Source organism: Ambystoma mexicanum, chromosome 10 (assembly GCF_040938575.1).
Source record: "Ambystoma mexicanum isolate Mex_15411 chromosome 10, UKY_AmexF1_1, whole genome shotgun sequence".
In the NCBI taxonomy this organism is placed as follows: Eukaryota; Metazoa; Chordata; class Amphibia; order Caudata; family Ambystomatidae; genus Ambystoma; species Ambystoma mexicanum.
Window position 1 is genome coordinate 277,761,283 of NC_090932.1, and position 25,411 is coordinate 277,786,693.

General features: G+C 47.5%; 1 protein-coding gene across 4 annotated transcripts in view; it reads left to right on the plus strand.

Moving 5' to 3' along the window:
* PLEKHB2 (pleckstrin homology domain containing B2) overlaps window positions 1-25,411 on the plus strand; it is a 754,336-nt gene that overhangs the window by 277,134 nt on the left and 451,791 nt on the right. For all 4 annotated transcript variants that reach the window (XM_069617849.1, XM_069617848.1, XM_069617850.1 and 1 more), the window contains exon 2: window positions 7,848-7,894. In XM_069617849.1, coding sequence (XP_069473950.1) covers window positions 7,858-7,894 — 37 coding nt within the window. In that variant the 5' untranslated portion in view covers window positions 7,848-7,857. The remainder of the gene's footprint in view (window positions 1-7,847; window positions 7,895-25,411) is intronic.

Sequence of the window (25,411 nt, forward strand, 5' to 3'; positions counted from 1 at the left end):
GCGCCTGCATGTATTGTTTTTCTGGGCTCCTGTAACCCTTGTGCATCTCCCAGCCTCAAATGTTAATGTCTCTTGGTTTTTCAGGGCTCTCCCAAGACCTCTGACCCTCTAATAGGCTTGCTTTATTGCAGCTTTGGTGGGGCATCTGCCGTTTGGGTTTTTCTGGCTCCTGTAACCCTTGTGATGTGATATGGCATGTATAACGCGATATGATATGGCATTTATAACGCGCCTATACACAAGTGTTTCACAAGTGCCCTTCCCAGCCTCTGATATTAATGTCTTGGTTTTTCAAGGGTCACAAAAGCCATCTGACCCTCTGATAGGCTTGCTTTAGAAGGTTCCATGTCATTCCATCGGCTGTTTTTATTTCACTGCATTTTTAGCCGCAGATTTTTTATCGCGAAAACCCCCCATTTATTTTTTTTATGGGGGGGTTAACCCCCCCCCAAATCCCCCTTCCCACCTATTTAGAATCTAGCACCCCAAACCCCCAGAAACATTATTTCGAGGGGATTGGGTCCTCCGACGTATTCCATATCTATGACATGTAATCACCACAGCTGTGCTGCTTCGGAAACTTTTTTCGGCGTCTGCGTCGATGAAGTTGATGCGCCGTCGTCGAGGGCCTCCTCCGACGTCTGACGTCATCCGATGTGATAAGTAGGACGCACGACGCCCGTAGCCTCAGTTCCGTTTTTTCCGCAAACGTGTTGCTTCGTGAATCCCGGTTAACGCTTTGACTCTTTGGAGTTCTGTTCTTCTCGGTTCTTCGAACCTGTTCGTTTTGTGAAAATCCTTTGTGTGAAGATGTCTTCTACTTCGTCTTCGACCCCGCGTCCGGGTTTCAAGAAGTGCGGGGAGTGTGGGTCCAAGATGTCGGTGACGGACTCGCACGACGCCTGCCTCTGGTGCCTCGGGGAGGCCCACGACACGGATGACTGTATCGACTGCCAGTCGCTCACGTCCAAAGCCTTACGCGAACGTAAGAAGAAGTTGTCGGTAGGTCGGGTGTCCAAGCCCAGGAAGTCGAAGTCTGCGGGGCTTTCGACGGATGATTTGAGGGGTGACTCTCCGCGTCATCGTCGGAAGTCTCGTGGGTCTCCTTCTAGGAGTCGGTCTCGCCACTCCTCAGCCTCTTCGAGGCATTCTCGGAAGCGCCGACACCGGTCGTCTTCCAGGTCCTCTTCGGAGGACTCTGCCCGGCACGTCGCTTACCCCACCAGCCATGCGACGCCGGAGGAATGGGCTTCCTTCGGGAAGAAAATGCTGGCGATTCTTGAGTCGCAGGGTACTAAGCCGTCCGCGCCCCCGAGTGGGGTCGGTCGTGGAAGGTCGAGAGACACCGCTCGCAAGAGTGGTCGGCACGAGTCACGGGAGAGGTCCCGTTCGGACAAGGAGACTCGTTCTCGACGTACCCGTTGCAGGTCCCGGTCCTCGACGCGTTCGAGACCACATGCACCTGTGAGGTCTTCGAGGAAGACATCCGACATCGACGTCTGAGGCGTCGAGGGCGTCGACAGGCTTTCTCGAGGCTCTGGCTCCGAGGAAGTCGTCGAAGCCGTCGACGCTCAGGTCGTCGAGGGACACGCTCGGGGCTCCGGCTTCGAGGGCTGTGTCGACGCCGCCGATGCTGGAGGCGCTGCATCTAACGTCGACGCCGAATTCCTCGACGCCGATCCTCTCGGCGCCGATGCCGGTTCTCTCGACGCCGGCGCCGTTTCGCTCGACGCCATCGACGCCTTTCGTGTCGGAGGTACCCCGTGGCACGGGAGAACCCCCTAAGAAGGCTCTGGTTAAGAGCAAGCACTCTCGGGTGCCTTCTTTTCGCCACCTGGACTATATTTCAGAGGCGGATGAGGATTCTGATGGTCTGCTTCCTAGTCAGGTTCCAGATGAAATTGTCTCGGGCCATAGTCAGTTTGACGATTTGAGACAGTCACTGCATGATGCCAGTGGACTGGACACCTCTCCGGAGGTGGAGTTTTGTAGGCCTGAGCCTGGCTCTCATGCCGATTCCTCGTACCGGCGCCTTATGGCTAGGGTTTCTGAGTACTTGGGATGGTCTGCTCCCCCAGGGGAGTTGGTGCAGGATGATCTGACGGACATCCTTGATGTTGGTCCCCCAACTGATCCGGTACTGCCGTTCCATATGGCTTTACAGAGAAGGGTGGCGGCGGCTTGGACTGCTCCGGAGAGTCTCCCGGCAGTGGGCAGATCCTTGTCGCGAAAATACCGTCCAGCCAGTAGCGACCCCTGCTACTTGACCAGGCACCCCACTCCGGAGAGTTTGGTGGTGCAGGCGGCCACGGCCCCGGCAAAGCAGGCGTCGTACCCTACCATCCCTCCTGATAGGGACGACAAACGTTTTGATGGCTGGGCGAAGAAAGTGTTTTCTTCTGGTGGTATGGCGCTTCAGGCGGCCAACTCCATTTGTGCCTTGTCTCGTTTCACACACACTCTGTGGAACTGTGTTGCATTAGCGGCTGAACATATTCCCGAAGGGGACGAACGGGATGGTTTCCTTGCTATGGTCCAGGATGGTAAGGATGCCATGTGTGAGTCCATTCAGTCGGGTTTGGACTTAGCTGAATGCGTCAGTAGGTCCATGGCGGCGAGCACCGTAATACGCAGGTTTGCCTGGTTGCGGAAGTCGGGGTTTGCTCCTGATGTGCAGTCCCCGCTCCTCAACATGCCCTTTGACGGTGAACACCTTTTTGGCAGCAAGGCTGACGAGAGCCTTGAGAGGTTGCAGACCTCAAAAGCTGCAGCGAAGTCGTTGGGCGATGCAGTTCGCCAACCTCTGCCTTTTCGTCCTAGGGGACAGCAGTGGAGGGGTGGTTCCTTTCGCTATTACTCCTTCAGTAAAGCGAGAGGAGCTAACCCACGGCTACTGTCCTCCCTTTCGGCACAGGCCTCGCGACAATCCACCGGGGAACCTCTCTTTGCAGAGTCCGGATCCGCTCATTGCGCAGGAAATTCAAGCCCTGTTGGAGAAAGACGCCATAGAACTGGTGCCTGTAGCGGAGAGGAACAAGGGATGGTATTCCCCTTATTTTTTGATTTCGAAGAAAGACGGGGGATTGAGACCCATCATGGACTTGCGCGGTTTGAACAAACTCCTCAGGAAGGACAAGTTCAAGATGGTTACTCTCTCTCAAGTCCTCCAGGCCCTTCAGCTTCAGGACTGGTTGGTGTCACTCGACCTCAAGGATGCTTACTTCCATGTGCCGATCCATCCCAAGCACAAGAAGTACCTGAGGTTCGCGGTTGGCGACTCGCACTTTCAGTTTCGGGTCCTGCCGTTCGGATTGACCTCCGCCCCGAGGGTTTTCACCAAGCTCATGGTGGTGGTGGCAGCGCATCTCAGGCAAGGGGGGATTCACATCTACCCCTACCTGGACGATTGGTTGATCAGGGGGAGCTCTCCCGAGCAAGTCCTGGATCATCTGTCCGTCACCTGCCACTCCCTTCACAGGCTGGGCTTCTCCCTCAATTTAAAGAAGTCCCATTTGACGCCAACACAGCGGCTCCAGTACATCGGAGCAGTGCTCGACACTTCCCTGGGGCAGTGTTTTCCTCCCCAGGTGAGGGCTCTTCACATTCAGCAGATGGTGCACAAGTTTCAGCATGCTCAGACGCTCCCAGCGTTCGAGTTCTTGAGGTTGCTCGGCCTCATGGCATCCTGCATTCTTCTGGTGCCAGAGGCTCGCCTGCGGATGAGATCTTTGCAGTGGGCGCTCAAGACGCAATGGTCGCAGTCCTCCGGCAGGATGTCGGACCCGGTTCAGGTGCCGCCCTCGGTCGCCCGGGACCTTCTGTGGTGGGCCGTCGAAGGCAACTTGATGAAGGGGGCTCCATTTTGGCTTCCCTGGCCGGAGGTGACGATCGTGACGGATGCATCCCTCACGGGTTGGGGTGCTCATGCCAACGGGCTGACAGTCAGCGGTCGTTGGTCTCCGTCGGAGTCCAGACGCCATATCAATCTGTTGGAGCTGAGGGCCGTCAGGCTAGCCCTGAAGGCTTTTCTGCCGACTGTGCGAGGAAAGAGTGTCCTGATACTGACGGACAACACAGTGGCCATGCACTACCTCAACAAAAAGGGGGGGGCAGGGTCACTTCCTCTGTGCAGGGAGGCGATGCAGCTCGAGTTCTGGGCCATCCAGCAGGAAGTTTCGATCTCGGCAGTTCATCTGGCCGGAGACGAAAACATGACGGCGGACGCTCTGAGCAGGCAGAGCACGATCTCTCACGAGTGGGAGTTGGCTCAGGAGATTCTCCTGGAGATCTTCGCCCTTTGGAGGACCCCTCAAATGGATCTCTTCGCCTCCAGTGTCAACTGGAAGTGCGAAAGGTTTTGCTCGCGGGAATTTCCTCCAAAAGGAGCCTTAGGAGACGCGTTCGTGGTGGAGTGGTCATTCCCGCTGCTGTACGCGTTTCCTCCAGTCCCCGTCATCCCGCAAGTGCTGCGGAGGTTACGGAAGTTCGGTTCCCGGATGATCCTCATTGCTCCGGCGTGGGCTCGGAGGACGTGGTACCCGGACCTTCTCGACTTGTCCATCTGCCCTCCGCGTCGTCTTCCCTACCGAGACGATCTGCTCTCACGGGAGGGGGGTCAGGTTCTCCATCCAGAGGTCAGATCCCTCAACCTTCACGCTTGGCTTCTGAAAGGTTGAGGTATAGGGATTGGGACCTCCCTGAAGACGTGATGGAGGTGTTGCTTTCGGCCCGAAGGCCAGCAACAAAGTCTCTGTACCGTTGGCGTAAGTTCTGCGACTGGTGCAGAGTTCAGAATGTGGATCCTTTTGCATGTGACATCCCCATGGTTCTGTCCTTTTTACTTTCTTTGGCCCACAGGGGCTTGCAAGTGGGTACCATTAAAGGTTACCTGGCGGCGCTGTCCATCTTTAAGCGCTCGTCTGAAGAGTGTTCTTACTTTAAAATCCCTTTAAATTCACAGTTTCTGAAAGGGCTCACTAATGTGTTCCCTCCGTCACCTTTCCTGGTGCCCGGTTGGGATTTAAACCTTGTTCTTAAGTTTCTTATGGGTGCTCCGTTTGAGCCTTTACATTCTTGCCCTTTGAGGCTGTTAACTCTGAAAACTGTGTTTTTAGTTGCGGTTACTTCCGCTCGCAGAGTGAGTGAGTTACAGGCACTTTCAGTTAAGCCACCCTTCACTGTATTTCACAAGGACAGGGTTGTCCTTAGAGTTCGTCCTTCTTTTCTTCCGAAGGTAGTGTCGGAATTTCATTTGGCCCAGAAGGTTGTTCTTCCGGCATTATATCCTCCTCCGCATCCTGGTAAGGAAGAGGAGAGGCTCCATAGGCTTGATCCTAGGAGAGCTTTAAGCTTTTATGTTTCACGCATGTCCCGGGTCAGAGTGGACGATCAACTCTTTATTGGTTACGCTGGAAAGCGTTTGGGGCAAGCTGTGACGAAACAGACTTTGTCTCGCTGGATTATTTTGGCCATCTCGGAGTGCTACCGCTTGGCGGGTAAGGACCCACCGGCTGGCTTACGGGCCCATTCTACCGGGGGTATGGCTGCGTCTACTGCCCTGCAGAGGGGTGTTCCTATTCGCAACATCTGTGATGCAGCCACCTGGGCTTCAGTACATACATTTGTACGTCACTATTCCCTCGATTCCATCCGAGCACAGGATTTGGCCTTTGGCAAGGCGGTCCTTTGCTCTGCTATTTGATTGGCTATTCTAAATTTTGATTCTAAATTCTTTCCCTCCTCCTTGCTCTGGTACTGCTTTGGGAGTCTGTCATAGATATGGAATACGTCGGAGGACCCAATCCCCTCGAAGAACAAGTTACTTTCTTACCTGGTAACGTTCTTTCGATGGGATGGTCCGACGACGTATTCCATATCGCTCCCGCCCTGCCTTCCCTGCGGCAGAATTTCTTTTGCGATTGCAGCTTACGTTCCGCAAGGCTTTGTGTCTGACTGGCAGTTGACTAGTGTCACACGTTCTGGGGGAAAAAACTACAACTGAGGCTACGGGCGTCGTGCGTCCTACTTATCACATCGGATGACGTTGGACGTCGGAGGAGGCCTTCGACGACGGCGCATCGACGCAGGACGCAGACGCTGAAAAAAGTTTCCGAAGCAGCACAGCTGTGGTGATTACATGTCATAGATATGGAATACGTCGTCGGACCATCCCATCGAAAGAACGTTACCAGGTAAGAAAGTAACTTGTTCATCTCTCTACCCACCCCCCATATTTTTCGATGGTTTTTTTTTCGGTAAAAAAACTGCGGCCAAAAATGCAGCGAAAAAAAAACGGCGATGAAAGGACGTTGTGCCGCTTTAGAAGGGCCTCAGTAGGGCATCTGTGCGCTCTGGTTTTCTCAGCTCCCATAACCCGTGTAGCATTCTTAGCTTCTGATGTCATGACCTGTTCGGGAGCATTTGCTTCCCTTCCACTGCTCGGCAGCTTCTACACGTCTCCTGCAGAGATCGGATCTCTCCGCTGCTGTCTGGTTTCGGCCTCCATTAACGGGTCCCAGTCCCAACCATGCCTTCTGTGTGGTTGCGTCACCAGGTGAGAAAGTTGCTTTACCGTCTCCCTCTAGACCCTATCTTCTTTGCCAGCCAGGATGCCACACTTCTGGCGTATGGTTAGCCACTCACTTGCTCTCCATGTTACTGCCGGCTCCGCAGTCTATTATGGCCCCGCCCCTACAGGACGTCCTCCCGCCATAGGCTCGTCTCTGCATAGGATTCTCTTTTTCCATTTCAGGTTCCTCGTTGTTTTATGTATGTCATTACAAATAAAATTGGTTTGTTGTTCCTTTTGTGGAATTCAGGTGAGATCCAGCATTACCTGAAGCCAAAGAGATTGAAAAAATGTCAGTACCACGAGAATCCAGAATAGAAGTAACAACAGTTTTTTTTCCAATTCCCATGCAGGCAGACAAGGACAGGGTGTTACTTACAGTCCTTGTCCCCATGAGGGAAGCCACTCCCAGTGAGGTCCCACAAGCGCAGACCCCTGGGGAGGGTCTTGCTGAGCGGGCTCACCTCCCTAGTCTCAAAAGGGAGTGGCTCCCCTCTGGGGAGAAAGGACGAATAGTCCAGATTCGTCACACTACCATGATTGAAGGTTTTTAGTACATATCATGAGTTTGCCAAGTTCAGTCATCTTTTAAATAACATCTTGGGGCCTGCCTCCATGAAGCATGCTACCCATTTCTTCTGCTACTAGACTTATAAATGAGAAACATGATGTGTGTGTGTTGTCATGTTTGCCTGTGAGTGTGTTGTCATGTTTGCCTGTGAGCTGAAAGTAATTTGCCCCATTTTGAGGATGGTGAAAATGAAATAACAGTGTTAGTTAAACTTCTAGAAAGTGACTCCGACTTTAATTGATTGCATTTCAGTGAACATTTGTGATTACTTTCCTACAGTTTTGAGTTTTAACTTTATTTTAAGGCAGTGGTCTTTTCACATTTTAAAAAGTGTCTACTAATATTTACTTGGGAGATCCTTCTTCGTTGTCACATTGTTAATCCGGGGCTCTGCTTTGGGGTCTAGTACTTGTTCACACTGGTTTTTATATGTTCTGGAAGCTCCAAAGGCTGTATTTGACACCATTATCTGCGCATTTTCATTAAAGGAAACTCCCTTACCAATGCAGCTTCCATTTATAATTTCTAGCCCGAGTAATATATTGACGATCGCACCTGTCCTAAAGCATGCAGTCAAGAGGGTGGGTTCATTTGTGGAGGTAAAATTACCACCCACTGTTCATGATCATGTATACATGCTCTTCCTGCCAAAAGATGTGTGCAGTATGAAAGACGAATATCTTACCTTGCCTCCTTTTACCTCCATAGAGTCCGAAGAATGGCATTTCTGAAGAGCGGATGGCTTCTGCGTCAAAGTGAGTGAACTTTACATTTTTCTCTTGGAGTTTTTTTTGACATTCTTTGTTTTTTGTTCTTGGTCAATTGCCCAGATAGATCCACAAACTTGTTCGAGCGACAGTCTGAAATCTGCTTTGAGAGACAATATATTACAAAAGAGGAGGCAGTGATCCATGATCCAGTCTGTTTTGGTTCTGTTGTGTGGTATGAAGCATATTCCTGTTCAGGCTACTGACTCTCTTGCAGCCTGATGTTCTTTGTAGCAATGGGCAGGACTACCTTGAAAGTATGTGTGCATGTGCAAGTATGCCTATAGGTTACAAAAGATATTTGCACTTTATAAAATCTTAAAATATTTTGTGCAGTTAGCATTGTTGCTGCTTAGCAAAGTATTTGTGGTAACCAAATTCTTAATGCATTCTCCTATAGGCAGTTATGTTGGTTCATACTTATTTAGAAACATGATAGGACTGACGTATCGCCAGTTCTGCTATGCATCTTTAGAAGAAAATTGCCCCTTTGTGCATGAAAGAATCCACTGGTATTTAAAATGTGTCACAATGCAGAGTTTTAGGCAATGATAGCTTTCGTCTCTTTTTGTACTCTCTGTGCCTGTCTGAATGTTTGTTACATAAAGTAAAGGAAGCTTTCCCAAAACCCAAAATACTGAATGGTTAACTAAGGTGAAGTGAACACATGGATTGTGATCAGCTTAATGTTTCCTTAATGGTCTCCTCTTAAAGTGTGTACTTGATTATGTTCTTCAGTGGGACGTTCCTAGTGTTCAAAGCTTGGTAGAGTTGTTCAAGTTACACTTCCTGGCATAACATCAGAAGAAGAGATCAAGCAGTCACTTTCTAGTTGCAGTGGGATGAAGGGAGACAAGGTCTACAACTATTCTGGGTCTCCTCCCAGTCTGTCCCTCTGAACTAATTCTTCAATGACAGGATCTGGGTGACCTAGTTTTGTTCCTTCTCTTAGGGTCTGAAGAAAGGGAAGGACATTTCTCAAAGCCTCACTGCCAGCTGTGAAAATATAGAGAAAGGTGCTTGTTAGGGAGATTTGTCCACGTCCCTCTAGTGAGGGATATAAAACCATCAAAATTAAAGACACAACAGGGTTTCCAAACAAAATAAATACACCTCTCTAAAGTGGTAGCAATGGCAGAAAAGTGTGGTTTTTGTACAGTCTTCCCATCTTGTCCACCTAGTTGTAGAGTCTCAAGGTAGGAGGCCTCCCTAGTCCAAAAGGGTGCTGGGACACCACTACCCCACCTCTGCTCTTTTCTGCGCCATCTGTGGGCACCTCCACTGTTGCCCCTGTTGTGGGCCCATTTTCTGCAGGCTGGCTGTTCTGTTCAGCCCCTCAACCGATCCAAATGTGCTTGCTCAGGTTCATTTGTCTTCCTGCTGCATTCTCTGCTATCGCTTTCTGTCCTTGCCTCTGGTTCACCTTCTGGGCAGGCAGATTATTCTTGTTTTGGGTCATTTTTGGTCTGGAGTTCAAGTCCCTGGGTGACCGGATCCTGAAACTCATCCTGGAAAACAAGATTACTTACTGGTTGTTTAGTCATTCTGAGCCCCGTTCTCAGAAACTGGCACAGTGAGTGCTTAACCGATTGTCCTGGGTGGGGGCTTATTCTAGGAACTTATGGTTTGGGGTCCCCTAGGTCCCAGGTTGTGGGTTTGTTCATGTCCACGTCTACTATGATTGGCCATTGACTTACATTGGCCTGAAATGTAATTTTCTTAAAGGGTTACTGCCTCCCCTTTTTTAAAAGGCCTCGGGATCATCCACCGGGGAGCCACTCTTACAAAACTCCAGATCTGCTCCTCCTGCAGGAAATTTTGAGTCTGCTACAGAAAGGTGCTATAGAACCAGAACCTGTGACGAAGAGGAACAAGGGGCGGTAGTCCCCTTACCTTTTGATCTCTAAGAAGGAGTGAGGATTGAGACCCATTTTGGACTTTAAATACTTGAACAAGTTCTTCAGGAAGGAGAAGTTCAAAATGGTTCTTTCTCAGATCCTGAAGGCTCTCCAGCTTCAGGATTCAATGGTGTCATTGGACCTTCAGGATGCTTACTTTCATGTGCTTATCTATAACATGAAAGTACCTGAGGGTTGTCGTTGGCCGTTCTCATTATCCGTTTCGGGTTCTGCCATTCAGGCTGACATCTGCCTGAGGGTTTTCACTGAGTTATTGGCGGCGGTGGCAGTGAGTCTCAGGAGAGGGCAGATTCACATCTAACCCTACCTGGACGATTGGCTGATCAGGACCCATTCTCCCAAACAGGCCCTGGAACATTTCAGCATAACCTGCCACTCTCTCCACAGACTGTGCTTCTACCTCAATTTCAAGAAGTCCTACACGATACCGTCTCAAAAGCTCCAGTTCATCAGTGCTGTCCTGGAAGTGTCCTCAGGGAAAGACTCGCCACCCGGGGTGAGGGCTCAACATATTCTGCAGATGATCACCAGATTCCAGAATGCCCAGCCTCTTCCGGCATGCAACTTTTTGAGGTTGCTCGGCCTCATGGCATTCTGCATTTTCCTGGTGCCAGATCCTCACCTGAGGATGAGGTCCCTCCAGTGAGCCCTCAGGTCCCAGTGGTCTCAGTTTTCGGGCAAGGTGTCAGATCTACTTAAAGTTCCAGGCAGGGTCGCACAACATCGCCTTTGGTGGGCCTGCAATGACTACATTCTGAAGGGCGAACCTTTTTGGCAGCCATGGCCGGAGATAACAATAGTTACAGATGCCTCACTTATGGAATGGGGAGCCCATGCCAATGACCTGACTGTCAGCGGTCTTTGGTCTCCATAGAGAGCAATCAGACTGGCGCTGAAGGCCTTTCTGCCCACTGTACGGGGGAACAACTGTCTTGATAATAATGGACTACACAGTGGCCATGTACAACCTCAACAGGAGAGGAGGTGTAGGGTCACTACCACAGTGCAGAGAGGCAATGCAGCTCTTGTTCTGAGCAATCAAGAAGGAATCTCCCTATCAGCAGTTCACCAAGCCGGAGAGGAGAACACAGCGGTGGATGCTCTGAGCAGGCAGGGCACAGTTTCCCACGAGTGGGAACTAGCTCAGGAAGTCCTTCAAGAGTTCTTCACCCTTTGTAAAACCCCTCAGATAGATCTGTTCGCATCCGGTGTCAAGTGGAAGTGCAAGATATTTTCCTCCACGGAATTCCCCCCATCCCCCCGAGTGGAGCTCTAAGGGACACGTTTGTAATGGACTGGGAGTTTCCACTCTTGTATGTGTTTCCTCCAGTCCCCGTCATTCCTCAAGTCATCAGGAGGTTGAGAAAGTTCAGGAAATCCATGATCTTAATTGTTTCGGATTGGGCCAGGAGGACATGGTACCTGGACCTTGTGGACATGGCCATCTGCCCTCCAATTCGTCTTCCACAAAGAGAGGACCTTCTCTCGTGAGAGAAGGGTTGGGTTCTCCATCCAGAGGTCAAGACAATCAACTTTCATGCATGGTTTCTGAGAGGTTGAGATACAAGCATTGGGACCTCACGGAAGACGTGATAGAGATTTTGCTTTCGACAGAAAGCCAGCAACTATTGGAACAAGTTCTGCAGCTGGTGCAGGGAGAAGAATGTGGATCCTTTCAACGTGGCACACGTATGGTGTTGTCATTCCTACTGCATCTAGCTAACCTGGGGCTCCAGCTTGATACTGTCCAGGGGTATTTGGCTGACCTTTAATTTTTAAGCGCACGTCTGAAGAAACGTCTTATTTTAAGATGCTGCTGGATATTCCATTTTTAAAGGGACTCAAAAATGTGTTCCGTCCAGACGCTTTTCTGGTCCTTGTCTGGGATTTAAATCTAGTATTAAAGTTCCTCATGTGGGCTCCTTTTCAGCTTTTTCACTCTTGTTCGTTGAGGCTACTGACACTGAAGTTACTCCGATTAACCGCTTTAACTTCCCGTGTAGGGTGAGCAAACTGCTGTCCAGTCAAATGGTCGACAGTGAATTGGTCGACAGACAATTGGTCGATTGAATTTGGTCGAATTACAATTTGGTCTAATTACAATTTGGTCGAAATTAAGAGTAAAATATTTATTTTGTTTTGTTAAATATGAATGCATTGTATTTTGTTAAACAGTTTGTTTTATTTTAACATCTCAAACTTTTGAATGTTAACTTTTAAAAATAATTATACCAACTGTTTTGTTTAAAAAAAAATAATAAATGTCTATTTTTTTTTCCAACACTAGGTGGTGCTATTGTATCATTTTTGCATAGCATATTTACATTAAATTTCTTAAATATTGTAACTCGTGACGTGTTACGTTTTCGACGTAGACGCCATTTTAGAAGTTCCGTGTTCGTGGTTGGAGACCTGTTGCTTGCGCTCCGGATTTGCTGGTGGATTTTGTTTTCTTTGGGATTTATCGATGGATTTCAAAGTGGATTTTCCCAGTTTGGATGATTTTTTTTCCCTGGATCGTGTCTTGGAAGGAGTTTTTCATGGATTTGGAGATTTTCACCGCAACGGATATCTTTTTTTGCAACGCCAGGATTCCTCTTTTTCTTGTTTTTTAATGGATTTTCTAATGGATTTTTTTTTTCTTGGATTTATCGATGGCTTTTTTTTTAATGGATTTGCCCTGTCTGGATGTTTTTTTCGCTGTATTGTGTCCAAGATATGTTTTTTTTTCATGGATTTGGGTGTTTCACTGCAACTGATGTTTTCATTTTGCAACGTGAGGATTTCTGGTTTTCATGGTTTCTCATGGAGTACGTGTTTTTTGGGGATTTTGGTTTTTTGCCATTGATGGATTTAGCAGCGAGCCCCTTTTTGGAGTTGGTTTCCTGTAGTTGGTGAATGGTTTTTGTGCCTGGAGCTGGTGTTTTCTGTCCGGTGAGTTTTTTTTAATTTATTTTTAACATTTCAAATTGTAGGCTACTGCTTCCAGGAACTGTATAGGCTCTGTATTTGTAAAATTGTGTACTATGCTTGCAATTCTATCTTCATGGTCTCTGTATTTATTTTTGGTTACTTGTTGGTTTTCTAGTGATAGTGTCTGGGATAGTTTTATTTCTTGTCTATTTTGTTCATTTTTGAGACTTTTGAGGAAGTGCCATAGTGTTGGGTTATTAGAATTAAATTCTTTATTTATCTTGCTGTGCCAACCTTCCTGTACGTTGTTTGTTCTGGTTTTTTCTTTTATCACTGATGTATAGCAATTCCATATTTTAATGTCATATTTTCCCTTTCGTCTGGTCCCATGTCTAGTAAGTTGCCCAATCCATGTGTTTTCCATGTAGTCAAGTAAATTACACAATTGTTCATCATGATTAGTGTAGTAATCAGATGCAATCAAAGTATCATAATATTTAGTAACCATGTCCTCTTTGTAAACCAGTGTGTAGTTAAATGTTGTTTGTTTCTTAAAAATGCAAAATTGAATATATAAATCGTAAAAAAACATTTGGTTTGTAATTCTATTTGCGGGACGGTTCGCATTTCTATCAACAAAAAAAAAGATGAAAAAAAAAAATGGGGGCTTAAGGGGGAACCCCCCATCCATTTATAATATAAAATTGTGTGAACCACTCTTTAATTTGCTTATTTAGTGTGTTTAACTCACCGTTTCTTTCTAGTCACGTATACGGTATTCACTTGCGTGTTTTGATCAGCTGCTCTCTCTGTCACTTTCCTGACGCACTGACAGTTTGTTTGTAACCGTCATCTGTGATCATAGGGTTCGTACAAGGTGCTTTACTCTTCACTTAATGTTATCTCCTGTGACCCTTTTTTATGTTGATCGTCCTTTCGACCCGTGTATATTATTTGTGTGTCGACCATTTGACTTTCGACCAGTTGGATTCGATGTAATGACCCGTTTACATTATGTACATGGGATGTCGCCCATTTGACATTCGACCAATTTGATTCGATCAATTTGTATTTCGATCATTTTTTTTCGACCATTTGACCTATAACCGAGCAAACTACAAGCCTTATCATGTAAGCCACCACTTAAAACCTTTTACAAGGATAATCTTGAGAGTTAACCTACCTTTCTACCGAAAGTAGTTTCTGATTTTCATATCTCACAGAAAATTGTTTTGCCAACGTTCTACCCTCCTCCAAACCCTAGTAAGGAGGAAGAAAGACTGCACAGACTAGACCGTAAGAGAGCTCTGGGCTTCTACATCGCACGTCTTGCCAAGCTGAGGCAGAGTGACCAACTTTTTATTGGCTACACCGGACATAGATTGGGTCTGGCATTACTAAACAGACCTTATCCAGGTGGATAATTCTGTCTATCATAAAATGTTATAGACTAGCAGGGAAGGATCCTCCAGAAGGTTTACGAGCTCACTCCATAGGGGCATGGCTACTTCTTCTGCCTTACAGAGATGGATGATGATTCAGGACATCTGTACAGCAACCACTTGGTTGTCTATTCATACCTTCACAAAGTACTATTGCCTAGACTATGCTTCAGGCCAGGACCAAGGTTTTGGAAAGTCTATCCTATACTCCATTCATGACAAACACTGAAATGTATTATTCTTTCCCGAAATACTTACTGCCTCCTTCAATTTTCATACTGCGTTAGGAGTCTAAAGACAAGAAATGCGTGGGAGGACACAATCCATTCAAAGAACAAGTTACTTACCCCTGGTAAGGTTTTTTCGACACGTATTCCTTTTCGCCCCTCCCAGCCTATCCTACAGTAGGATTTCTGTGTTTTTCACCTTGCGTTCCTTGAGCGTCTGATCCTGTTTGATTACACTAATGCTGGTTATTCTGTGGGAAGAAGGTGAAAAACTGAACTGAAGTGCTATTTATACCATTCATGACATCAACCTCGAGATGGAGGCCCTCGAGGGACATTGAGTTGACGATGCACGGTGACCTCTGCCGAATTTCTTTTTACGAAGCAGCGGACGCTGGAAGGGAGATATCTAAAGATGAGGAATACTTGGGAGGAACATCCAGTCGAAAGAATGTTACAATGGGTAAGTAACTTGTTCCTGTTTTGCAGGATGAGTTTCAGGACCCAGTAACCCAGGGACATGAACTCTAGACCAACAATGACCCAAAACAAGTAGAATCTGCCTGCCCAGAAAGGTGAACCAGAAGCAAGGAGGGAAAGCGATGGCAGAGAATGCAGCAGGAAGACAAAATAACCCGAGCAAGCACATTTGGATGGTTTAAAGGGCACAACAGGGTCAACAGTGGAGGCGCCACAGATGACCCAGGAAAAGAGCAGAGGTGGAGTGGTGGTGTCCCATCACCCTTTTGTACGAGGAAGGCTTCCTAACTTGAGACTCTATAACCAGGAGGACAAGATGGGAAAAAGCCCCAGAAACAGTTCCAGCATGAGACATCCAGTCCATCCAGTGAGGAGGACCAGTTTAGACGGCTGAAGAAGGACATTCAGCAACCAAAAGTGGAAGCTGAAGCTAAGGAATAGGACACCAGACACAGCCATAATGGCCTAATCTTGTCCTACAATTGCAGTAACACCGCTTCCAGGCAAAATCTACCAATACTGAGATGATATGCCCTGAGGCAGCGGGCCGACCCTGTGGGTAACAGCCCGCCGCCCAAGTCAAAGGCCCGAGTGAAGCGAGGGTCCCTTAGCAAAGCCGCCAGTGACATAACCGGGAGGGTCGGCCCACAGCAGAGGGGTATATTTCCATTAGCACCAATGTAGTTCCCTACACGGGTGCTAATGGAGTCTTTAAAAAATAGTACCTTTATCCTGCGGCTTGACTAGACGTAGTGCTGCTTGTCAGTGAAGTTTGTTTTCAATGTTGACGACTGACTTCCACATGAAAACAGACTTCACTCCTCAGCAGCGCTGAGCGGCGCTGGGCCGCGGGATAAAGATCTGTTTCTTTTCTTTTTTTAAAGACCCCATTAGTACCTGCGTAGAAAACGACACTGGTGCCAAGTGGTGAAGGGTGTGCGGGCGCTGCCCAGGCAGTACAGAACTCGTGCTTGTACCATACAGTACAACCTGCCTTCCGAATCTCCTGATTGGCCAGCACCCCCACCCTGGGTGCTAATGGTAAGTATATCCTCAAGGGTTGAGGAAGGGTTGGGGGGGGTCTTACCTAGATGTACCTATTATATTGACTCTAGCGATTTCATCACTGTCTCCCCAAGAACGTCTCTTCCCATGCGGCCAGGGAAGGGCAGCTGCTGGGATACCAACCCTGGGGGTGGCTGCCCGAGGGACGACCATATGGGGGGGGGGACAAACCTCATGGGAGTAAAGTGGGCTCGCTAGATGGAATGCGGTATCCCCACCAATCAAATATGACTAACTTCATTCTGTGTTTTCGTGTTACTTGCTGTCTTACTATTTTCTCCTGGACAAATGTCATGATATCCTTTGATCTGGGCGTTCCGTAAATGCTATAAATAAAACCCTGTATCCCAAATAATGGACCCTGTATCCCCTTCCTACAACTCTGGGAACAGCCCCTTACCTAAAAGGTTCACAAGTTATACTTATCTTCCCATTCCTCAGGCCTTAATGGCTTATTGCACCACTAATCTTCATTCATTCATTTAGATTTCCCGACAAGAAAACCCGAGCAATACATTAATTACTGAGATGAGGACGAGCCAGGGAGCAGTAATGGTTACTCCTGAAAAAATCTCATACCAGCTTCCTTAACAACACAAAAGAATCATCCATCAACTACTGAGACGAGGAAGAGACAAAGAACGGTAAAGATCACTAATTGATTGATTGATATTTTATTTCTATCGCGCTCGTACACAAGTGTTTCAGAGCGCGACAAGGCAAGGGAGGGGAACAGGGGAGAACAAAAAACAGCGATCTTACTAGGCCCAGTGACGTTGAGAACGTGCAAGTGCATGGGGGAGGAGGGAGGGGAAAAGTGCATGGGAGAGGGGGAGAGGTGGAAAGTGCGAAGCAGAGGAGAAACAGATAAATAACAATAAATAAATAATAAAGGCAACAAACAGTGGTAATGCAGCCAGCAATTTGCAAGTGCTAGGTTTAAGGCAGCAGACAGGGTAGGTCTGATAAGTGCAGGAAGAAAAAGGGGGGTGCTGTACGGGTACAGATACAGACCCCAGTGCAAGGGGTGGCCCGGAGGCAGTGCGGGAGGGTGGCAGGATGAGCAGGTACCTGGGCCCAAAAGACAGAGGGTGGCCAGGTGCAAGGTGCCAAGAGAGAACAGATCAGCAGGGGAGAAGGGGAGCGAAGGCAGAAGAAAAGAGGATGGTCTTGAGGTGCTTCCGGAGCAGTAAGGCAGGGAAGCCTATGCTATGGTCGAGTGCTTCGAAACTCTTTAATCAGACCAGGAGATTTAAAACATACACAACCGACAGCAATGGGAGAGAGCTGCAGATGCTGTGCTGTGCGGTTACCTGTACGAGCACTGGTTGGAACGTTGGGGGGAGAAGATGTTGCGGGAAACGCTGCCAAAGCTAATCCGCCCAGCAGGAGAAGCAGGGTGCATGGGAACCTCTGCACGAGCAGGAAAGGCAGCAGAAAGAGAGGACCAGCACGGCAGAAGCGCTGAAAGTGACAGGTCGTACGCTGAGCCCACAATCCAATGAGAACAGAAGCAGAGAGGCGCGAGAGACGCTTGGAGCACCCGGTAAGCCCAGGGAAGCGGAGAGGGTTACTGGGTTGCCTGAAAGTGTGCACTGCTTCGAAGTAGCTATCAGTAAACAAATATGTGAAGAAGCTAGTAAATATAAAAGCTATAAGTGATGTATGTGAAGAAGCTAAAAGACCCATACGCAATTCGACGAACGGGTCGTTGATCCCGCATCAGAAAGAAAACCGAGTAAAGGTGAATGAACTTGAGAGAGGGGCAGAAGCCCTATATATGAAGGAGAGAACCATTCAAGAAATGATATGCCAACATTGGGCTGTTATTGTTTCATGGGTAAAAGAGAATTGTAATAAAGGTATGATGTGAAAGCCCTGGCAGGAGAGTACACCAGGTTAAGAGAATGGTAATAAAGATATGATATGAAAGTCCTGGAATGATAGTGCACCAGGTAAAGATAAATGTGTGACAGGCAGTAAAGAAGTCCTGACAGAAGAATATAACAGGCCAAATCAAGTGTGTGTTAAATTACAGGAGAATCCTTAGGAAATCATATGCCCTAGGAATTTAAACTATTTGAAACGTGATTCTTTGTTTTGAACTTAGTTCCCTTCCCCAGGTTCCTTTTTGCAGCTATGTCCCTGAGAACTGTGTGCGTGCCATGAGGGAGAAGCCATCCTCTTGCGCTACAAGAAACTTGCATATTGATAACAGGAACCTGGGGAAGAAAGCTATTCCCTGGCACTGTGAACATTGCCCAATTGGAACCTTTGGTTAAAGTTATATCTTTTTGTTGAAATGTGTGCACCTTGACATCCAGAGAGAATCCTTTGCACCTTTGAGTTAATTTTTAGAGTGTGAGGGCCTGAATAGGATTTCAGACACAGAACATATTTTTACTTTGGACATCTTGACAACAGACAGACCTTGTTTTTGGTTGAGGTAGGGAAATAACTTCTAGAATAGGGATAGTAAGGCATTTCACCAACCTTTTTGATTTTAAATAAAGGTTTATAGGCAAAAACTATGAGTCTTCTGTGTCTGCGTCTCATTCCTGGCTCCTCTCACTATTCACTCATGGGCTGGCCTAAGCAAGCCCTCCAATCACACACAATGGCAGACACATTTGCAGCCAGCAATCAGGTTGACCCTAAAAACCCACCAAACATTTGGGACTGCTCACACAGCTTGTGTGTTATCTTGTCTGGGGCCAGTGACCATTCTAAACTAGTCCAAACCACAACTGAGGCTAGGGGCTGGGCTCCAAGTGAGTCCATGTTCGCACACAGCCATTCTAAGTCTGCTTGTAGTTTTTCTAAACAAAGGGTGGCACAAAACAAATGGCACAGAGTAAGACTTCAAAAATAAAGACAGAATTATTATTTGGTGAATTCTAGGATCCTTTTAGGGCCACTTGTTGTGTCTTGATGGTCGTGAGGATTATGAGAGCATCCGTCCCCAAGTACCACACAGAGAGATACTTAAACAACTCCCTGTGCGATCCTTGAGGCCACAGGTATTGAGTGCTGGAGTATCAGGAACCAGGAACGCCGGAAGCCCCCAACCGCTGTAATGCAAGCAAGGGATTAGCACAGCACAATGGCAAAAACAGAAAATGACCAGAATGTATGCTGGGAATCACTAATGGGCTTACCTAGGTGGAAGGAGGGCGGGATGTCAACCAAACCCTGTGTTGGGACAGACTGAGCAGGAGGCGTTCCGAGCACCTGCAGTGTGTGACTGGCGGCAGCAAGCGGTAGAAAACACTGGACAGCACTCTGGATGGACACACACTGTGATACCTGTGTGAGCCGCGGTTGCGGGCTGAAGCGTAACAATGAAGCTGGGCAATCCGAAAGCAATCCAAAGAGTTCCAATTTCAGAAGCCAAAGAGCACAACAAAGTGTGAGGGAGAATCTGAAGGAAAACCAGTTAGCAGTCCACGAGTCAGGAAACCAGAAGCAACAAGAAGCAGGCCGTAATCCAGGGGGAGAGACCAGAGGAATCCGTTAAACTCTCCGTAGTCCAAAACTGTGATCAAGAAAGTATGATAACGCCAAACAGTGCCAAAATGAATCAGCTGTGAAGCACTGTGCAAGTGTGTAAACGCCGTTTTTAACTGCGCTGGGTAGTCAGGTGACCAAACGCCTTGGCGGCACGCGATGCACATCCCCTAAGCGTTTCCGTATCACGTGTTCCGTGGTAACAAAAACTGGCCGACCCTTCCTGTCACGTGATGCGGAACTGAGCTGGGCTGGAGGCTACGCCGAACTGCTGCAAGACGCCAAGGCAGCTGCCAATGGAGAAATGGACGCAGGGACCTTGGGCGACCATCCATGCCCGTCTGCCTCCATGTGCGCTGCCAATGGATACCATGCTGCTGCCGCCGCCCTGATTGAGTAAGTGAGGGTAATTGGGCAGAAGGGGAACTGGAATGATGGGAACTCGGAGGGGCATTGGCACTGGATTGATGGGAACCCGCATACGGGACAGTCTGCATGACACCATTAGTCTTTTTGCTTTTTCCCCCCCATTATTTTTTGGATCACTGACCTATTTCTGGTGGCCAGAGAGACTTTTCCTGAAGTCCCTCAGCCATTTTAATGTGGTGTAGGGTCACCGGTAAGGCCCCCAATCACACGGGTGCCTCTCTTGCTCCCCATTGTTGCCTTAGGGCGATGATATTACCCTAGACTGGTGTTGGGGAGTTGGTTGGTGGCAGCTGGGCTGTAGGTTTGGATTCATCAGGGTGGCAAGTATGTGTCTGCATTGGTAGCCCAATGTAACTTTTGGTAACCATTGGGGTACCTGTTTCTTTTGAATCCTGCTTTCTGCCACTCTAGATTTGAGGACTTCATTTGTTTAGGGCAAACATACGGTATGCTCAAAATGGCAGTTTTGACTATGTGAGCTTTTTGTGAGACTCAATGGCAGCCTCCATATTGCTTTTAACAGGGTTAGACCAGTGCAGGTCCCTGAGCTCTCCCTTTTACTTTGCTGGTTTGGTCTAGTCTGAGTGGCAGTTATACTGACCAACCAGTAAGTTTGGCCATCGTACCCACTGCCCCTACTCCCTCTACTGATTGGTGGGTTTTTGCAGTGCTATGTAGGGCTCTGCCAGGTCCTTGCTCTTAGTTTTGAAACTTGAAGCAGCAGGTCTGCCAAACTGCTGAAGGACTTTTCGGTTCTATGTGTATCATGAACTTAATGTACCAATGAGAAATGTACTCACGTTGGCATTGTCTGTAGATGCGATTCTTGAATGAGGGCTTTAATCCTTTTGCTGGGTTGGTGTTGATATGGATGTTTCCCACAAGATGCCCAGAGGCCAGTGACTGTGCTCTGGGCACCACGAGGGCGGCACCCTCGGAAACTCTCTTGGGGAAGAAAACCCTGAAAACCACAAAGAGATGTTTGTGTTAGCAGCGTGACTGAAGGTGTCTTTTCAGTAGCGTAGGAAGGTCCATGCCAGCAGTATTCCTGAAGTGACAGCAGACAGGTATGAAGTTAAGCTTGCAGTTGGTTCCAATAAAGAGAATCTCTGTTGCAGCGACTGCAAGCAGGTACGGTATGGGGGACCGTTGAAAAAAGCTGGCAGGATGATAACAGGAAGCCGCAGTAAATGCGATGGCGTGCAGAAAGTTGCAGCAGCACTGAAGAGCAAGGAGGGTAGCAGCCGAGAAGAAGAGACTGCAGAACAGAAGGAAACAGAGGAAAGGACGAAGGGAGGCAAGGCTAAGTTGAGAAAATAAAAAGGGGAAATATAAAGCAGAGGGCGAAGATAGGAAATCTCAAAACAGATGGACCGAAATATGGAACGAAAAATAGAAAGGAGTTGGAAAAAACAGAAGGAGAAGGAAAGCCAAAAATGAGCTAAGGCAGAAATACGCCCAGACCAAGCTTTTGGCAATCACGAAGCGGAGCGAAGTAGCGACGCATCTACCCATTCCTCTGTAGGGATATTATAGGAATGGGGAAGGTGAACACCGCCATCTGGAGAAAGTCTAGACCTGCACACAGGCTTTGTGGAAAGGGAACCAAACAGACGCCATCTTGGTTTTTGTTTTAAATAGCATGGATGGTGTCTTTTCCAATTCATCCAGAGGGACCTTGAGGGCCTTCTAACAATGCGATTACAGAAAATAAATAACAGAATGCTTTTTCATCAAAAACAATAACAGTAAAAAAATCGAAATCCTTTTTCTTTTTTTGGGGAGGGGAGACTCTTCAGCCCACACAGGTTCCTCTGTACCTGCCCCTGTATTCAGAGTCACATTCACTTTACTCCTCTTTGTTGGCCTCTTCGCTTTTATATGCAGCTTTACACTCTTCTGGCTTCTCCTAAGTCTTTTTCCTTTGCCACAACGTGTCACACTTCTCCTGCCAGTCTTTGGCCTTACCAAACTGCATCTATTCATAAAGTTCACTTTCAGGTGGTCTTATTCATGCCCCACCTTTCTATGCCAATCTTTCACATTTGCGCTCTTTTCCGTTTGTTGCTTTCACATGGGCACTTTCCCTTTGGCTGTCATCTGCTATTTGCTTTGTCCATAAACGTGTATTCATCTTATTATTCAATATGTTTAAATTCAAGTTTTCATTCAGTTTCATATTCAATATGGATCATTCGACTTTGTTTAGAGTTTTAATTAAATTCAGTATTCAAATTGCATAATGTGGCTTGGTTTTCATTTCGGTATTCAAGATGCATAATTTAAATTAGTTTCAAGTTTTCATTTAATTCGATGCTTATTTACTTATCCACAGTCTGCTAGGAGCGCCCCAGCTTTGTGTGGCTCGTCCCAACACTCGCCAGTACTTCGGCGTCCTCCCCAGTGGCTCCCGCTGCTTCCTTCTTCTCCTGTCGACGGACCCGCTCACACACCAGCGGCAGTCCTGCACATGCCAGCAACTATGCGGTCTCTACAGGGACGTGGACGGTGTCCTCTCCTCTGTCCTGCTCTCTTGCAGCACCAGCTGCTTGTTCTTGTGTAAGGAGGCTCCCACACCTGTAACAGCCTCACTGCCTCCCTCGTTTTGGGCTCCCCAGGTCCTGCGGGATCTAGGCCGGCGTCCTGGCTCCTTCTCTGGTCCCACCACGGCTGCCTCCTCTCAGAAAGGGACCAGTGCTGGTCTCTCCCACAAAGGCCTCCCCCCCCCCCCTACAGAGGTTTCTCTGTTCCTCTCTGTTCTCTGGGTCTCCATTTATACACCTGCAACCACTTGAGAGCTTGCAGGTGTGCGTTCTCAATTGGGCTTGCCGGACTATAATTAAAGTGACATGCTTGACCCTGGCAGTATTCTGGAGGCATCTTCCTCGTTCCAGTACTAGAGTGGTGAACTAGATTACTAGTGTTCACTACCCTAGTCGCTTCTTCCTCGTCTCAGTACTGTCAGATGAAAAATGTTGAAAAATATGAGGAACTGGTTTATAATAACCCATACAGGCTGGGGGAGGGTCAGGTTGGTCTTCAGAAGGGAAAGGGGGATACCATATCTCTCCTGTGGGCACCCCACTCCCAATCCCTGAGGACCATCCACCCAGATGATCCTCCTTCGCTTCTCCACTGCCAGGGTCAGGATCCAAGAGCGATTCCATTTCCTAGGGCACCTGAGTAGAGGATCCAGGGGGAGTACGAGTTAGGATACTCTCCGGTTTCTCACAGCTCCTTGAACTCTAGTTTGGATTTCCTGAGTCCCTGTTGCCTCTCTACATTTAGACGGTTAAACTTTCCATGCTGGAATAGTTTTCTGGACAGTTATTTGCCTTTTTTTCTGCTAGGGTCCTCTGCCTTGGTGCTGGAATCTGCTGCTGCCTTTTTGAAAGGTTATTAGGACCTCAAAAAAAACATCATACAACCCTAAATAAAGACGCTTTCCTAAAAGCCACAAGCGGCTACAAAACAGCCATCCTCCAATCCAAAAGTGAGACATACAACATTATAATCTCCAACTCTTCACTATTCTTAGGGACCTTGAATCACCTGTTCCACACATTGAAATGTGTTTAAAGATAAATGCTGGTGCACCAAGATCTAAGACGCCCTCCTCAATAAAATATTGATGCTCCAAACCAAAATAGAAATAAAAAAACTCAATATTTCTACTGAACCTTTGGCAAACAAAACTCAGCCTTCCGCAGCTGAACCTTGCAGCCAATTCAAATTCACTCCCCTCTTGGTTATAGAGGTTGAGAATCTAATCATCAGTCTCAAACCCTCCAGATGTAAGGGAGACATCTGTCCGCCTAATATCATTCAAGAGGCAGCAAAAAATGTGGTCCCTTTCATATCCTTCTTTTATGAACAATTCCTTCAGGACCTGCACAGTCCCAACCAATCTAAAAGATGCTTGGGTACTTCCTCTACTGAAAAAACCCAACCGTGACCAGAATATTCCCACAAACTACCACCCCATTACTACTGTACCTTTTCTGCTGAAAATACTAGACCATGCTGCATATCTTCAGATTCAGGCCCACTTAGAAGCTCACAGCCTGCTAGGTTTACGGCAATTAGGGTTTAGACCCAGACATGGTACAGAAACGGCCTTTATAGACCTGAAAACATAAATGGACGAACAAATAGATAAAGGACACCTATCTATCCTGTTATTACTAGACTTATCGGCCGCATTCGACTTGGTCAATCACGAAGCACTATACACCCACCTGTCGACTGCTGCTCAATTCTCCAACAAAGCCACTGTGTGGATCCATTCGTTCCTGAATCAGAGAACAATGAGGGTCTTCTCACCCAACGCTTCTGCAGACCCAGCCGAGGTGACTTGCGGAGTTCCTCAAGGGTCTTGTGTATCACCAACGCTATATAATATATTTACTAAGCCTTTGTTTGACAAACCTTGACCATTTGGGTATCACCTACACTAACTATGCAGTTGACACCTAAATTCCCATCACTGGGAACTATAAACTGCTGAACAAAATCTCGTCATCCAGGCATGGATGGCCACACATGACGAGATGGAATTATTCCTCATCGGCTCCCAAACAAAACATAAATTGAACAACTTCAAAGCCTTCCACATTGACTGCAACATTATCCATCTATCCAAAGAAGTAAAAACGTTGCGATTCTACCCGGACTCCTCCTTGACTCTGAACAGACAAGTTAATGCGACTGCCTCGGCCACGGCCTACATGTGTAAATTCATAAACTCCTGTAGACCTTTCCTGACATCAGCAAGCTCTGGGCACATCCAAAAGAAATCTAACTAAACTTCAAATATTGCAAAATAACATCCTCAGATCGGCCCTCAACATTCCCTTATCGCATCATATCTCAGACAACAGACATAACAACCACTGTCTGTCCATCAAGAGCAGAATCTCTGCCAAAATACTAGGCCTAACCCATAAATGCTTAGCCAACTCAGCTCCTAAATATCTGACTTGCAAATTCTCTAAAAAACGTCTCTGACTGCCCTTCTAGAGCGACCCATCAGCACTGCCTGAGAGCCCCCAGATTCACCCTCCAGAAATCCGGGGGCTGCAGTTTCCCCGTCTTAGCTCCTAAACTGTGGAACTCCCTACCTACGCACCTAAGAGCAGAACCCTCTTTCTTCTGTTTCAGAAAGAAAGTAAAAAACTGGCTACTCATTCAGGAGCTGACATAAAGCTCTCTTCATGTACATACTGTGTATACCATTACTGTACCTATTTGTGTTTGTGCCTAGCATGTACATATTGTATATACCATTACTGTACCGATTTGTATTTTTCTGTACCCTTTTTAACTGTTTGAATGCATCTGTAACCTAATGCACCTAGATACTTGAGGGTTTAGTGCGCTTTATAAATGAATAAACTAAACTAAATTAACACCCGCCTAATCTGCTCTGTGGGATGTTGTAGCATGCGCCCTCCTTTTTGCTCCTGCTGGGATCATTTTCTGCTTTGCTGCTACCCTTCTTTGCTCAATGAGCCGGTATGATCA